We start from the raw sequence: 16,624 nt of genomic DNA, 5'->3' as shown, positions 1-16,624 counted from the left end.
TTGGATCTTGGAGCAACCTGGGACAGTGGAAGGTGTCCCTGCCCATGGCCCTGGATGAGCTTTAAGGTCCCTCCAACACATCCCATCCTGTGATTCTCTAGAGCTAAATCCTGCAGGATCTGGGAGTTAAACCTGCACTGAAACACTGCTGGCTTGGGAATGGAGACAGCTCCACACCAAAGGCACTTCCGCCCTGGTAAACACAGGAAGCATTTTCCAAACACACTTGGTGCCCATAAATCCTCTCGGTGCCTCCTGCAGGAAGCTGAACTCCTTCCCAGGCCAGAGATCTGAGGCGGTGCTGGAGAAAGCAGAGGGCATTTACCTTGACACTGAGAAAGGGGCTCCTGCAGAGCGTGTTCCGGGCCGTGTCTATCTGGCTGCTCCTTGGAGCCTTGCTTGTCATTCTGTCAGCCTGTCAGAGAGAAATCATTCAGCACAATGTTCGTGGCTGTGCCTGAATTCCCTCCTGCTCGGCAGGTAAAATCCTGTCAAGCTTTGCAAACATCCCCACAGCAGGCACACTGCCTCCCAAGTAATCACGGATTGTTCCTGGGTTTCCTTTGCTCTCCGAGCACTCTAATTCTGTAAAGCAACAAAGCATCCTGCAAAGTGTTAAACCTCAGAGTCCTGAAAGGTGAAATGCTGTTCAGCAGAGCCAAGAACAATATTGTGAAACATTCCTGGGGGCGGTGTGATATCCTTATCAATGTCCTTATCAATGGTAATGGGGCACCCTCAGCTAGCTGGCAGCAAACACTGGGAGAGCAGCTGACAAAGCTGCTGGCTGTGCTGCCATCCAGAGGTACCTCAGCTGCCTGGAGAAATGAGAATCAAAGGGTACCAGTGAGCTGCAGAAGTGGGTTTCCAGAGGGATCCCATGGGCTGCAGAAATGGGCTCTGAGAGAGATCTCAGGGGGCTGCAGAACCCCAGAGGTTCAAGGGGACACAGGGTTCAGCAGTGCTGGGCAGAGGCACCTGCCTGGCTCCAGCCCTGATGAATTATTGCAGAATGCCAGAAGTTCAAGGGGACATAGTGAAAAGTCCTGCTTCTGGAGGGATGTGTCTGGGCTCCTGCCTGCACATGGGGGGCTCAGCAAGCCCTTCCCACCCCTCGCTGTGCTGGGCTCGAGTGGATTAAAGCCCTGCTTCCCTGTGCATCCCATTTGCACCCATGGCATTTCTGCATCTCCCCTGGCAGAACCCCTCCACTCTTGCTTTCAGGCCCCCAGCCATCAACTAAATGTGACCATGCCAAGAAATTCCAGCCCGTGGGAAGCCAGCACCCCCTCCCTGCCCGCAGATCTCTTTCCCTGCTCTCTGGCCTCCCAGTGCCTCCTCTCCAGGGACCAGCGATGTCTTTGTTGGGTTATTGTACCCAGGCTTCCTACTCAGGAAGCTGCATTGTTTGGAGACATGTTAAAGCCATTAGGCTTTAAGTTGTTGTTCAGCACATTCTAATAGATGTTTTCATCTCTACAGCAAATGGGGTGAAAGGCTTCCCATTATTATTGTGTGTAATTCTATTTTCCCGCATGATGAGAAGCAAAGGAGCGAGGACCCGCAGCCTCAAACAAATTAACAAATGCAGGGGTTGATGTAACTTCTAGCAGACTCAAACAAATTAACAAATGCAGGGGTTGTTGTAACTTCTGCTATGTAAATAGCAGGGGGAGCCTGCCTTCACTGTGGTGTTTGTAAACCCTTCGCACGGTGCACAGGAGCAGCGAATTCCAGAGGGAACCCACACAAGGTATTGCAGCAGCCCCTGCAGCAAGCAATTGCTGCCCTCAGCCCATTCCGAGAGATATTGCTGTAACAAATCCAGGGCGGGATCAATAAAGCTGATTTGATCGGAAATTAAAGCAGGCAGGAAAAGCTCGCCGGGCCCCTGGACGGTTCAGCAGTGCTGGGGCAGAGGCACCTGCCTGACTCCAGCCCTGATGAATTATTGACAGCCCTGCTGCAGCCCCTCGGATGCTCAGGGGGGAGAAAAAGGATGGAACACCAAAGACAGGAAACCCTAAGGAGGCTGGATTCGCAGGGATGGGAGTGCTCATGGAGCTGGAAGCCACTGCAGGCTCCATGTCCTGGTTAACTGTGCTAGTCCCTTTGTCCCTCATTGCACCTGCAAACCACAAATCCAGCGGTGAGCAGCAGCACATCCTTTCCATGCTCTCCTTTACATGTGCGGAGGAGGGAGGGGGCTGACCCCCGCGGCAGTGCTCTGCAGAGGGCTCAAACACCGCAGGGTTTGCCAGCAGATCGAACTGACGATAAACCCCTGCCCTCAGATCCCGCCCATCCACCGCTCTCCCTCAGGAACGAAACTGAACAGAAAAGTACTTTGATCCAGCAGAGAGGTCAAGGAGCACATCAAATAAAAAGGCAGATAAGCCTTAACTCATTAAAAAAAAAAAAAAAAAGAAAAAAGAAAAAAAAAAAGAAAAAAGAAAGAAAAAAAAAAAAGATGGATGGATGGACAGATGGTTGTTCAGAGTGCAGAGTGTTGCAGATCCATCATCTGCTGTTATTGCTTCAGCTACAGGTGCAGGATTTGTCCTCAAAGCCCAGTCTTCTTCTCACTTCTGTCCTGGGTCACTGCATCCTCCAGAAAGGCCTTGCATGGCAATCCCTGGGTGCAGTGGGCACAGGAAGCTGAGCTCAGTCTCACACCAACGGATGACACTAAAATTCTGCCAGGAATCCCAGCCTCACCTGCCTGGCACCTTCTCCCTGCTCCCAAGGGACAGTGACTGCAGGGAGCTGCAGGCTGGGGAATAACCCCCACCTGTGCAGAGAATCCCTTTGCTTGGGAGGGACCTTAAAACTCACCCAGTGCCACCACTGCCATGGCAGGGACACCTTCTACTGTCCCAGGCTGCTCCAAGCCCTGTCCAGCCTGGCCTTGGACACTGCCAGGGATCCAGGGGCAGACACAGGGAGGAATTCCTTCCCCATATCCCACCTAATCCTGCTGTCTGGCAGTGGGGAAGCCTGTCCTGTCACTGCCTGTATCTGAGATAATCCCACAAACCATTTGCAGCACTGATTAAGATGCTCTACTTGTCCCCAGGCTGCCTTTCCTTTGACACCAGGGCAGCAGAAATGCCCCAAACCCCATGTGGGACCTGCAGCAGGGTCCTGGCAGTGCCAGCAGGGTCTGGGCTGGCTGCACATCACCCTATCCCATTCCCAAGGCTGTGCCTCCATCCAAAGCCTTCCTCACCAGCTGCTCCCCTCAGCTGAGCAAGGAGAGGCACATGCTGGGCTGAGCAGAGTGTGAGCAAATAACAGCCAGTGTAACACAGGAAATGAAATCCCAGCAGGGGACTAAAAATGCCAGAAAATATTCCAGAATCTGGCTTCCTTCTGCTGAGTAATTGTGCCTCCATGGCAGCGAGGCTGGAGGTGTGTCAGGGTGTGTATTTATGAACGCGCCTGGGGTAAAGGGGAAGCTGGCTCGGAAAATGTGGGTGCAAGGATGCTTTATAACCCAGCAGAAGGGAAAGGCAGTGGATGCACAGCATGGAAGAAGACAGGGAGTAAACAGGGATGCAGAGATGGGCCCGAGAGATGTTTCTATCTTGCACTTTGTGGCAAAAAGAAAGTGAAAATGAGATCAGCCCAGGTCAGCGACGCTGTGTAATGAGAAATGGGCCACAGACGACACGTCCCAGAAATCTTACAAGAAGTTAGAATGGGAAAACATTCCTGGAGGTTAAAAATGAGAGGAAAAAGGAAAACAGGTGTTGAAATGCATGACATTCAAGCAGACGCAATAAGGGAGAGGCTCCAGCCCTGCCCTGGTACCCCTCCGCTTCAGGAGTGATGAAAATCTGCTCTCCAAGTGTGTGCTGAGGTCTCCCAGAGCTCCCTGCCTCTCCCTGGCACCCTCTGCCAGGGCTGGAGCCCTTTCTGGAAGGATCCTCACCTGCTCCAACACTGCAGGATGTGGGGAAGGAGCTGGAGCTCACCTGACAGTACTAAACCAGAGATGAGGACTCTTATGTCACTCCCTGTGGATCCAGGGACAGCCACAGCTTCTCTGAGCGCCCTGTGCCAGGCCCTGCCCACGCTCCCAGCCAGGAATGTCTTCACAGTATCCCATCCATCACTGCCCTCTGGCAGTGGAAGCCATTCCCCTTGTCCTGTCCCTCCATCCCTTGTCTCCAGCTCTCCTGGAGCCCCTTTAGGCCCTGCAAGGGGCTCTGAGCTCTCCCTGGAGCCTTCTCCTCTCCAGGTGAGTACCCCCAGCTCTTCCAGCCTGGCTCCAGCCCTGGAGTGTGGAGTTGCGTTATGTATATGTTTTATTATCCCTGTATTATGTATTGGTTTATTCCTTTGTACCCCCGTGTGCAACTTGGTTTATCCCCAGTTTTCCCGCCTTGTCCGCCCTTCCCGCCTTCCCAGTATCTATCCATCACCCTGAAAGAGGCATTTTACCCCCCCCAGGTGCCTTGTCTATCACTCGGTGCCCCTTCCCATCCATCCAGAAGCTTCTACTCAGGGCACCGGGTGATTGGGCGAGGACCTGGGGCTCCCCCCATATCCTTCCCCCATTGGACCCCACCATATCCCCCCATCCCGGAGCCACCCCCTATCCCTATCCCCATTGGTCGTTGGATACCCCTCCCTTACAGTTTATAAGCCAGTGCAAGCACCTTGTGCTTGTTCCTGTTGGCTGGCACCGTTCTAGGATATTTGGCCCCGTTGGGCTACAATAAACTCGGACTTAGCCCCCAGCAGGATCCGCTCTTCATTTACCACCGCGAGGCTTGCTAGCGCTGCCCGGAACCCACAAAGGCACTCTCCAAACCCCAGCTGGGAGCGGCGGAGGGTGCCTCCATCGCCCGCCCTCGCCCCAGGATGAGAGCTAGCCGGGGCTGAGACAAAGGGAACCGGGGCGGGAGCGCGGCACTGGAGCATCTCCAGGGCCTCCTCTGGGCTCTCTCCAGCAGCTCCAGGTGCTGCTGTTGTGTCCCCAGGGCTGGGGCAGCTCTGCAGGTGGGGTCTCACCTGGGCACAGGGGCAGAATCCCCCCTCTGTTGCTGCCCAGGCTGGGGGATCAGCCCAGGGTTGAAAGTTTCTGGACTGGCTCATGTCCAGCCTCTCAGCCACCAGCAATGCCAAATGCTCTTCCCAGGGCTGCTTTACATCAATCCATCTATCATCCATCCATCCATGATCCATCCATGATCCATCCATGATCCATCCATCCATCCATCATCCATCCATCCATTGCACCCAGGGTGACCTTTCCTCCCAAGGGAGAAGCAACCTGGAACAGCCCGGGCTTTGGGAGGGGATGGAGGGAACTCCAGAACCTCTGGCTGAGGGAGATAGCTCTGGAGTTACATAAGCATCGATGCTGGAATTGCATAATTCCATGAATCATTCGCTTGGCTTGGCTTGGTTTCCAAAGGCTGCCCAGGGCTGCAGAGCCGTTGGGGTCTGCAGCCCTGCCAGATCCCCTCCTCACCCTCTGCTTCTGCTGCTTGCCAGGCTCTGGTGGGGTGCATCCCCCTGTGCACCAGCATCATCCCTTAAACTGCTCCTGCCCTCGCTCCTTCCCATCACCTATGGGTTTGTGGTGTGGCTCAAGGCTTTGTGAGATTTGCCACACCAGGATCTCCCAGCTTTGCTCCTTCCTTCTACAGTTTTGTGCAGTATTTTGAGTACAACATCACTCTAGTCTCCTAGATGGAGGCAGGTGCTGAAGACCCACCACCCTGCCCTGGGACGGACAGATGTGGCTGTGCCACAGGAAAGCCTCGTCTTACGTCCTTGGCAGCATTTTCTATTCTAGCACCACCCCCACTGTGTTTGGCAGGGAAACTCTTCCTGCCTCGATCAGCTCCAGCCCGTGGATGGGAGTTAAAGTGATGAAGGGAGGATGAAGAGCCCAATTCCTGCAGGAATTTGCATTTCCACAGTCTGTAGGCAGTGCTTGGCTCTATGGACAAGCACCTGCCAAAAGAAGCCTGAAGGGAAGGGATCCCAAAACACAGCTTCCCCGATTTGGGGTTTCATACACCATAAATACATTCCTGATGTTTTTTCCCCTCTGTACTTCACTGCTGCTTGGACAGGAGGGAAAACTGAGAAAAACACAGATTTTTTTTTTTTTTTGCTGAGTTCCCCTGAAAGCTGTGAGAGTTTGCAATGCAAGGAGCAGCTGGAGGAAATGGGCAGAGCCAGAGTGGCTCCAGGGACACAGACACCTCTGGTGAGAAAAATGAACTTTTTGAAGGGGAAGCTGTTGCAAAACAGGGAGCAAGAACCCCTGCAATGGCCCCGTACCTCGAACACACATCCTGAGTGGAAACCCCAGCAGTTCCCTGGAGCTGAGCCCTCCTGGAACAAACTAGAGCTTGTTTGCAATTTATTATCTATAACTTCTGACAAAAGAAGTCCTAACACACCCAGATCCTCCATCTGCACTCATGGTCTGCCCAGGATCACAGACCTGCTCCTCAGACTGAGTATTCCATGAGGAGCAGCTACATCCCAATCCTGAACATTTATTTCCAAGGGACATTCAAGGACAGCTCTTTACCCCCTCCACACTAACCCAGGGATTAACAACCAGAGCATCCCCAAATTTTGGAGGTGGCCAGTAAAACTTGCCTCACCAGGAGCTGGGAATGACGCTGGCCACCTGCAAGCAACAGAGATGGATGGAGGAGCAGGAGCAGGGAAATACTGCTGCCAGGAAAGGGAACTGAGTAAAGCTTAGGAGAAGTGAGAAAATTCCTTAGCCAGCAAGAGGGGAGCTGGCTGTGAACAGCAAAGGAAACACTGCTGGTGGAACAGATCTGGTGACATTTCTGGGTGGGATGGACAAGGAGCAAGTGCTGGAGTGAAGCCCTAGCCCAGAGCAGCTGGTGGGGGCTGGAGCTGGCACAGGAAAATGAGGAAAAGATGCTATTTTGGGCAGCAGGGGGAACTCAGTGTCCTTCCTCCATTATTTAACATTTATGGACTACACTGTCATATGTACGCTCGGAGGGACCAAGACAGCCCAGTGAAAATGGATATTACCTTCTGGAAGTGCCCAGACCTGCAGCTGGAGCCACAGCTGGCCCCAGCCAAGCTGCCTGACAGCAACAAGCCCTTTCCTGCATCCCTGGGTGTGATCTTGTCCTGGGGTTTCTCCAGCCATGCACTCTCAGTTTTCCCTGGACGATGCCTTAGAGCCTCGTGGTGTTCAGATCATGTCTCAAGCCAGGAATTCCCCTCACTGCTGCTGTGCCTCCCACGCTGCCTCCATTTCCTTAGAAAATCACCTTTCCAAAGCCTTGGCTGCCAATGGCAGGTGCTGAGGGGTGAAGTGAAGCTCCCAAACCATCCCTCAAACCCAGACTCAGCCATAGCATAGCTCAAGACAGTCGGTATTTAATCCACCTCCAGCCAGGGCACATGTGGCAGGTCCAGGGTAGAGCAAGGCGCAGAGCAACACCCCCAGGGAAGCACTGGGAGCAGACTGGGAGCCAGGAACCACGGAGGAAGGGGCGTTTTTTGGGACAGGCAGTGCCATTCCCTTCTGACGCAGGAGTTGCCCACCCAGGTGAACCCATCTCCAGAGATGGGACCAGAGCAGCAGCCCCCACACAGGACGGGACAGGTGCCCACCCCACCGCTGCAGAGCCGTCCTCTTGTCCCCATGCCCAGCGGGGTCACCACAACGGCGACCTGACAGAGACAGTAGGTGTGGCCAACCTCACCCCAAACCTGAAATCCGTGCTCCAGGGAGGGCAGGCTGTTCCCACGGCTGGTTCCCGGGGGATATGCCCACCCCAAAGGCTGGAAGGGACACGGCAGCTCCCCCGTTTGAAGGAGCCGGCAGAAGCCCAGCAGCCAAGGAACAGCTCAGCAGGAGCAGCTCAGCACTGACCCCAGACCTTTCCATGACTCTAGGGCTGTAAGATCAGCTCTCCTTCCAAGCAGTGCCCTGCTGGAGGGGTTTGGCTCAGCCAGGCTCCCTCTGGCAGGCAGGCACAGGTCAGCTCCACGGCTGCCTGACATCTTCCCAAGATCTGGGCTGCAAAGAGCCACTGCCGTTATAGAAGTGAAACCGCGAGAGAAACTCCCGGGGGTAGCCTTGGGAAAACTGGGAAAATTCCCCGCAACGGGAGAAATAAGCGGGGCTGCCTCACTGGGACCCTCAAACAATTAAGCACAAGCAGAGAGGAAGCGACAAAGCACACGTGCAGAAGGCTGGCACGGAGCGGGCGTGCTGTCACTCCTCTATCCCCGGTGAAGCTGCTCCCAGCCCCAGCGGATCCAGGAGCCTCGCAAAAGCAGCCAGCGGCAGATAGTTCACCTTTCTCACAGCCCGGCAGCGAGCTGGTGCTGCCATACTCACGGTTGGTTCCGGGGCTCTCCTGATGCTCAGCCGCTGGCAGCGAAACTTTCCTTCTGCCAGCAGAGCCGGGGTCACTCGCTCCTTTTTCCTTCCCGGCTGGAGGTGGGGATGGGTGTGCGGAGTGCGGTACGCGGAGGTGGGGCTTCGCCTGCACTTCTAAAAACCGAGCACATTCAACTTTTGCAGTCCCTTTCAAGAGGGTTTATTTTATGTTTGTGTTTTCTTTTTCCTAGAGCTGCAATCCCAGAAGGATGGAGTGCGCGGTTTGCTGAGCCAGGGCTTGGCGAACTGCTTACCCAGTCCCAGTCCAAAGTGGGCTTGGCTTTCCCTCCATCCCCCGGCTTCAGTCCCCTCTCCCCTGCCTGCAAGGGTCCCATTCCTCCAGTCCAGGGCGGTTTCCTTGTGTTAATTTTTTGTTCGATTTGCTTCATCTGCTGGTTTTTTTTTGGTTTTTTTTTTTTTTGTTTGTTTGTTTGTTTTGGTTTTTTTTTTTTTTGTTTGTTTGGGGTTTTTTTTCCCTGTAAATTTTGAAGCCGTGGTGTAATCCTGGGATTTGGGAAATGGAAACTTTGTTTCTCTAACCCTGGACTATTTATTTTCAAGGTCTACCCAGTACTCTCTTGCTCTGAGCACTGAGCCTTTTCCAGAGGGGAACTGGAGAAGTAAACAAACAGGCAGCCCCATCCATCCCTGCCTTCTTGCAGTGGAAGCCATTTCCTGTGTCCTGTCCCTCCATGCCTTGTCCCCAGTCACTCTCCGGCTTTCCTGGAGCCCCTGCAAGGGCTCTGATCCCTCCCTGGATCCTTCTCCAGGTGAGCACCCCCAGCTCTGCCAGCAGACAGGTGCACAACACGGGTGAGCTTTGCCAGAGCAAATTCACACTCGGATTTCACAAAGTTGCAGCTTGGAGAGCAGGACAGCTAGAGTCCTGTCCAGGGTGAAAGTCAGGCATGGAGGGAAAGGGAGAGCCCTTTGGTGAGTTCCCTGGTCTCCTTCCATCCCAGAAGGCACAAGAAGCTCCTGGATATCCCAGCTACAAGTGGGATATTTCCCCTCTCAGGGTGGTGGTGCAGCAGAGGCAGAGAAAGGCACAGCGACCTTTCCCTCCTGGCATTTCTCGTGTGGCTCTGAGGGATGGGACAGCCCACAGGACACACTGGGCAGAGGGACTTGATGTTTCCCAAGAGAGGATCATCTGCTTCCTCTGCCAGCTCATTACACAATAATTAAACAAGCCCTTTATTAGCTCTGGCAGCACAGAAGTGTTTGGCCACACCAGGAGACAGCCACACCAGTGTGTCCCAAAGCACTTTTCACCCAAGTGACCCCAAGCTGTGCTCCTGGGCAGGGCTGCCACTGCAGAGGAAAGACACTTCATCAGCTCCACTGGCTCTGCAGGGTGGCAGGAAGGCATTATTGGATGGAAACAAATATTATTAATATTTTACAGCTGCAGAGCTCCTTCCTTCCCTGGGGGCCGTGCACAGAGCATCCCCCGGGAGCCCCGGAACAGGTTCAGTTTGGGACTGGGAGGGCAGAGCTCCTTTATAATCCAGGGGAAGAGGAGAGTGTACAGCCGCAGGGCAGCATGAGGCAGACACCCCGAGGAGCCCCGGCATGGCAGGGAAAGGGGGATATCCAGGAATGGAGAGGCAGGAAGCTCATGCTGCGACATTCCATGGAAGAAGAGCACAATCTAATGACTTCCTCAGCTCTCGTTCTGAGCTGCTCGAGGTTCCACAGCTGCTCTGGCTGCTGCTCCATCCCACGGGCAGGGGGTGCCCAGAGCACCTTTTCCTGCTGTTCCATGTCCCAGCTCTGGGACATCCCCGTGGGATGCTCCCAAGGGATGCTCATCCATCTAGGGCCAGGCTGGACAGTGGAAGTGTCCCTGCCCGTGACAGGGAGGCAGAAGTGTAAAGCCCCTCAGCCCAGCCCAATCCTAAAAAGCCCCTGGGGTGTTCAGAGCAGGGCAGTGTTTGTCCTGGTGCCCCTGGGGCTGTGTCCTGCCTGCTGCTGCTGTTTTCTGGCAAGAAATTTCTTTCTGGCCAAGAAATTTCCCAGTGCTCTTTCAGCTTTTAGGTTATGCGAGGCTTTGGCCTCCAAGCATTGGGATGGGCAGACCCCAAGCGCCTCCCCAAAAGGATAATTCCTATTAAAAGCAAGCATTAAAGCCTGAGTGGGCACAAAAGTGCTGTGTCAGGTGAGGGGGGCCGAGTCCTCTGGAGTTCCTGCAGGAAGGAGTATTCCTTGGAACACTCGGGAGCAGTTCACAGGAAACCATAGTAGCACCTACTTGGGCAAAGAGGTATCAAAATCTCATATCTGAGGTTAGAGATGTGCACAGGTGGACGAATCCAGGCTCCCAGACTGGAAAATTAGGAATCCCATAACTGCCCATGTTCTGCTGCTTATTCCAACTCTGCTTTTGGCTCAAGACTTCAGCTGGGATTGGAAAGGAGCAGCTCAATGTCCTGCATGGGAAATGGACGTGTGGCCACTTCTGCACATGAGGATAGGAAAAGACAGCTGGATCAGGGCTGGCATTTCACATCTGGGCTCTACTGATGCCTCACAGAGGGCCAGCTGAAAGCCGGGATGAAAATGCTCAGAATTCTGCAGAAATTGTTTGCAGAGCTGGGATTTAAATTGGGGGGCTGGTGGTAATCAGCTGCCTTGCCTCTATGAATTTTGGGGCTGCCTTCTGAGTCCCTGCTTGGATCCTGCCTTTTAATGTCTATATTTGTAATGCCTGTAGAGGACAACAGGAAAGGGTCATCTGCTTTTAGTATTTCAATCAGAACCAAAGTGAATAATTTGCAAATTTTCCTGTTTAATGAAAAGTCCCAAACCACCACCAAAGGAAATAAAACCAGGATGTGTCAGATTCTGGGAAACGGGAAATCGGAGGATTTCCACAGCAAGAAGAGACTTTTCTATTATTCTCTTATTTAAAAAAAGAAAAAAAAAAGGTTTCTGGTTTTTTTGGTTTTTTTTTAATGACGATTTAATTTTTTTTTAATGCAAAGGTAGCTGGGAGTGTTCCAGGCTGAGTTGAACGGGGCTTGGAGCAGCCTGGGCTGTGGAAGGCGTCCATATCCGTTCCTTTCCAGCTCGGAACCCCAGATGGCAGCACGACCCTGGGAATTGCTGCCTCGCTGCTCCTACGGGAGAGCAACGCGATCCGAAGCTCTTGCCTTAAAAACCCTGGAGAAACCCCGCGAGAAAGTGAATTTAAACTATTTGTAGACAAATAGGGCAAAACAAAAGGCCAGTTGCCGCGTCCTGCATTTGGATGCCTAAAAGCATTTAAGCACTTTTTAATATTAAGTGTGTTATTAGTTCAAGGAGTTTCTATTGCTTCTGTCTAAAGAAGAGGCTTTAAAATTCCAAAGAAAAGATTTGCTGTTACCCCTTTTGCACAGCATCACTTTCAGGTCTGAGCTGATGCCTTGAAACACCGCCTACAAAGAGTTAGTGGACATAAAATAGCAATAATATAACTATAGCTATAAACATAATCATAATTATAAATAGAAATATAAAATAAATAATATAATAATCATTATAACATAGATGTTGAATTGTCTCATTGTTTTGCCAAGAAGCTGCAGTGGGATCTGTCAAATTAATGCTATGCCAGATTAACTGAGTGTATTTAAAGAAGAATGAAGAAGTTCCAAGCTCATATTTATCTGCTTACACAGATAAAATATTTGTCAACTCAGTGACACACAAGTGCTAGCAGGAACTTATCCTTTATCTGTCAGCCATCAGTTTAAAAACCCCCAAAGTTGTTAGTTCACATCTATGTGGAAATTTTTTCCCCGTAATGTTGCAGAAAATGCAGTTATCTTTGTACAAAACTCTTCAAATACCCTCAGTAATAAAAGTGCTTTCAGGGTTATTAATTTGATTGAAAAATTACAAGCTAGACCAGAAAACAGCTTTTTGTTGGAACGATATGCAGGAAAGTCTTTGTTCTTGAAGTATTAAAATGCAAATGTTAAAAGCAAGAGGGTACTGGTGTCATAAAAAGAAACTCATTATCTCAAAGGTGATTATTAATTTACAGTTGTGAGAAATTTCCAAGTACTTCACATGCTTCTTCTTAGTAAGGGAAAATGACCTGTGTGTAATTCCAGTCACAAAAACAGCTTTGAAAAACCCTTTATTTAAGCCATCAGAAAATTATTTCTGCCCCATCCTAAAACCAAACAGTTATGCTTCAACCCAGAGAGTGCATTTTACACCAGACTATGGAACTCTGAGGATACTGCCTGAAACCTGGGTGGGACCAAGCCATGAAACAAGGCAGAGCATTCATCCTGATTTTCTCCTGCTCTCAAGGTCAGGTTTGTGATCCCAGAAATGCTCTTTGCTCACTGGATTACCCTGTGGAGCTCTTCATGACAAAAAATAAACCCAGGTGGGGAGAAGGCTCAGTGCTGCCACTGCTGGAAATTCCCAGACTCCCAGATATTTGTCCCTGGAGGCCATATATGCTATATATATATATATATGTATGTACATGAGAAAGGCACTCTGCAAGACTCGAGAAGTCCTGCCCTTTTCCTGATATTCTGCTGATGGTTTTCATCCCTTAAAAAAATTATTTTGTGCTATTCAGGCAATATGAAAAACATGGAAAAGTGATGCAACATTGGTCATTTCCCCCCAGTTTTCAAAATTACTTCACAAGGTTTTGAAATGATGACTTAATAATTTCAGGTTTCAGGGATGTTTCTTAAAAGTTTCCTAATCTTCCTCAAGGGTGGGAGGAAGATCTCATCTTAATCCTTGTATTCTCTGAGTAACATTTTTGTTGCAAAGGCACTGTACAAAAATCAGGGTGTCAGAAGCTACACTGGAGATGTTCTTTTTATCCACCGAGCAATTTTTTCCTGTGTTTATTTGCTGGTCTGTATAGCAAATGTCTTTTTCCTTCTGACCTTTCCCTGCTCCTCTAAATAAACCCTCAGATAACTTTTGCTGCTCTGCCCAGGTGTATGTGCTCTGCAAGGAAACAATCCAGATTAAGAAAAGTTTAATTCTGGCTCACTGGCAGCAAACTAAGTTGAAAATATTTCAAAACTCCTACTGAACTTTGGGAAATTACTTTTTCATAGACCATGCCTCTATTTAAGCAATTTGAATAATTCAGGAACAGATAAACCAGGATAACCAGCAGCAACAATGAGGTAAATAAAGGTTTTCCAGGACTTTCCAGGAAAGTGGAAGGAATTTAAAATTAATTGTGGAATGTTTTAAAAGAAACACACACAGAGGCTCTGATGGATTTTAACTCTTCACTGATGAGGGAAAAGTGTACCAATTGCTCTTTGCCAGAGGATATTTATGGGCTTTCCTTTTTCTCCCCAGACCTTTCCCCAAGTCTGGAATGCCTCTGGGGACAGGAGAAGGCAAAGGGGAACTCCAGCTGTGTGCCAGAGGCAGCTCAGGGCCTCTAATCTTCCAGTCTGTACACACGAGATTAAAGATCCGCCCTGAGTTTTAAGAACGCAAAGTTAAGAGATTAAATACCAGGAAGCCAAATTAAAGAGCTTTAAATCAATCTCTGAACTCATCAAAGTTCCAAATTTTTAAGCTGTCATTACAACACAGGATTAGTGCAAAGCTTCCCTAGCCTGATTTGATGTCCTTCCCTCAACAATGTGATTTATTCCCCTGCTGCAGCTCTGTGCTCCCATAAACCCAGCTATTGTCTTGTCTGCAGAGCTCATCCCACCTGGATCCCCTGGGGACTTTCCTGGGATTCCAGCCATGCCCCAGTTAGCCTGGGGCCCACAGTGACCCTCCTTTGTGCTGCCCTGCTTAGTGCACTGTCCCCGAGCCTAGCACAGCTTAGAAAATCTCTAAGGCACCCACATCATGGGCTAAAGGAATAAACACATCCCAAGGAATGAATACATCCCCAGGAATAAATAAATAAATACATCCTCTTTCCTTCTCATCTCTGGCCTGACTGATCCCAAAGACCTGGGAAAAAGGGAGACACTGGAGTGGGATGAAACTACTATAGTTATTCACATCCAGGTACCTGAAAATGAGCCCTAAAAGTCCAGAATTGATGTTCACACCTTTCTGGAGCCACCTCTATCTAGGTTCTATCCAGGGATCAGCTAATGCAAGGAACTGCTCTGAAAACTCATCCTGCAAACTGCCACAATTGTTATTTAAAACTCCTGCTCTAATGCATTAAAGTACATGTTCCCTTGCTTTTCATGATAATAAGTCGTGTCCTTCCCACTTTTATATTTATGGAATTGGGATGTCTCAGCTACATTAAGATTGTGCTTGCCAGGGCTTTTTACACAAAAGATAACTTCATAATGTTGCTAAATGTTGTGCTAATTTAGGCTTTCACTTGAAGTTACTCTCCCTTGTAAAAAACTGTGCCAAATGATCCATTTCCAAATTTGCATCTCAAGCATTAGAACTTTTTATAAGAGTTAAGCACACAATTTCAAGCTTTTTGAACTTGTTTTTTAACTCTTCCACATCCCTGTGCAGAATGTCTTATCCAGAACATCAAATTTAAATGTTAAATTATGGAGAGTTCTTTTTATTTTCAAAGGATGTGAGAACTCCAGCCTTGCTCTGGGGTCTCATATGGTGGTGAAATTCCTCCTCCAACCCGTGCTTCCAAAGAAAAACTCCGCAGGCTTAGCTGTTCGGTCTCAAGGCAGTTTATTGCTAGTTATCTAACAGATTATGTTCTTGGACTGCAGCTATTTGATCAGCGGCCTGGGTAGAGGCACACACACACACTGACATCCTCTCTATCTGCTGTCTTCTTCGTCTCTCTCCCCGCCCAGGGCTGCTGCTATCTTTTATAAGATATATTACGTATAACATGTTTACAATTATTCCCCAATACCTACTACCTACGTTGCCAAGTGTTTTTCTACTCTAAACTAATCTGTGAGTGCCAACATCACCAAGAACATAGAGGTAAGGAAAATGAAGGAGGAAGAACAGGATCAGCCCACTTTCCTCCATCTTAGAACTTCTGACCCCCATGTACAAAGTGAAAACCCCCCTGTACATGTGCTAAAACCTCCCTGTACAATACTAAAAAAATTTCCCCTCTACTTTGTAATTACTTATACTATACTATCTAACCTTTTGTGACTGCGTTCCACCTCCAAAGTTGGCAATTCATTCCATGGCTCAAACTCAAAATCACAGCTGTTTTTCAGCTGTCTGCCAGGGTCTAGAATGCCTCTGACCAAGGCCTGGAACCTCTAAAAATGTCTGAGAGACATTTTGAGTTCCCACAAAAGGAAAATGGAAATTTTTGTTCTTTATTGGATGTTATTATCGTCCTTTACAAGTGCAGTTATTATTAGAGGTTATTTAGTGTAGTTATTATTAATAGTTATTTAGTGTGGTCATTATTAATGGTGCTTAGTGTAGTTATTACCAGTATATTTTTACTCTTGAAAGCCATATTAGAGTGAAGTTCTTCATCCTCTGGAATTACTGGAATGGTTTCCCCACAGCTCCAGCCCTGAGCTTGTTCTCCCCAGCGCAGTAGGGTCCTCAGTCCCATTAATAATTTTTCCCAAACCCACCCCATATCTGCATTCTGAGCACAGCTCCCACCAGGCTGCTCTTGTTCTCTATTATTACAGGTCCATTACCAGATGCCAGAGACCAAAAAATACCAGCATTAATTGAAACCCCTGCTTATTGAACATTTTCAACACTTTCCTGGGCAAACTATGGCCCAGCTTTGCTTGCAGGAGAATAGTTTAAAGAATATTTTCTTTCTTAGAAATAAAAAGGAAAATAGGTTGATTTCCCAGAGGAGCTGTGGCTGCCTCTGGATCCTTGGCTGTGCTCAAGGCCAGGTTGGACAAGGCTCGGAGCAGGCTGGGACAGTGGGAGGTGTCCCTGCCATGGCAGGGGTGGCACTGGGTGATCCCTTCCAGGATCCCTTCCAAACCAAACCATTCCATGACTCTCTGATGATGATAAATTAATTTTATCTGCTACTAAACTACAGATACAGGAACCCTGCATGGTGCCACCAACAAAAGAGTCTGATCCAGCAAGTGCCCAGTCCTGTTGCTGTTTGTGCTTCAGTACTTGGAGCATAAATTCCAGAGGTTGTGGTTTTGAGTGACTGGTTGCATTTGTGGCTGCATTAAAAGGCTGTTCATGTTTTCCCAGTTTAAGTAAATTACTATTATTTCCTTCTCCTGCTCCCTCCCCCATCCAACTGTTGTT

The 16,624-nt window shown here is 49.5% G+C and overlaps 1 protein-coding gene and 1 long non-coding RNA gene across 3 annotated transcripts in view; one reads left to right on the top strand and one right to left on the bottom strand.

The window, feature by feature from the left end:
* The window catches only part of SLCO2B1 (solute carrier organic anion transporter family member 2B1), a 31,096-nt gene extending 22,337 nt beyond the window's left edge, over nt 1–8,759 (bottom strand). The window contains exons 1-2 of one of the 2 annotated variants that reach the window (XM_021544023.4): nt 8,369–8,759; nt 326–415 (exon numbers count right to left, since the gene is read on the bottom strand). In XM_021544023.4, coding sequence (XP_021399698.2) covers nt 326–406 — 81 coding nt within the window. In that variant the 5' untranslated portion in view covers nt 407–415; nt 8,369–8,759. The remainder of the gene's footprint in view (nt 1–325; nt 416–8,368) is intronic. The other variant, XM_021544021.4, reaches the window with a different exon arrangement.
* On the top strand, nt 7,083–15,680 carry LOC144245878 (uncharacterized). Its single transcript, XR_013339445.2, has 3 exons — nt 7,083–8,369; nt 8,972–9,180; nt 11,398–15,680. It is a non-coding gene; the product is annotated as an uncharacterized LOC144245878 (long non-coding RNA).
* The last annotated feature ends 944 nt before the right edge of the window (nt 15,681–16,624 follow it).

The sequence above is a fragment of the Lonchura striata genome, chromosome 1, assembly GCF_050655825.1.
Source record: "Lonchura striata isolate lonStrDom1 chromosome 1, ASM5065582v1, whole genome shotgun sequence".
Classification (NCBI taxonomy): Eukaryota; Metazoa; Chordata; class Aves; order Passeriformes; family Estrildidae; genus Lonchura; species Lonchura striata.
This window is presented reverse-complemented; position numbering and strand designations above follow the sequence as displayed.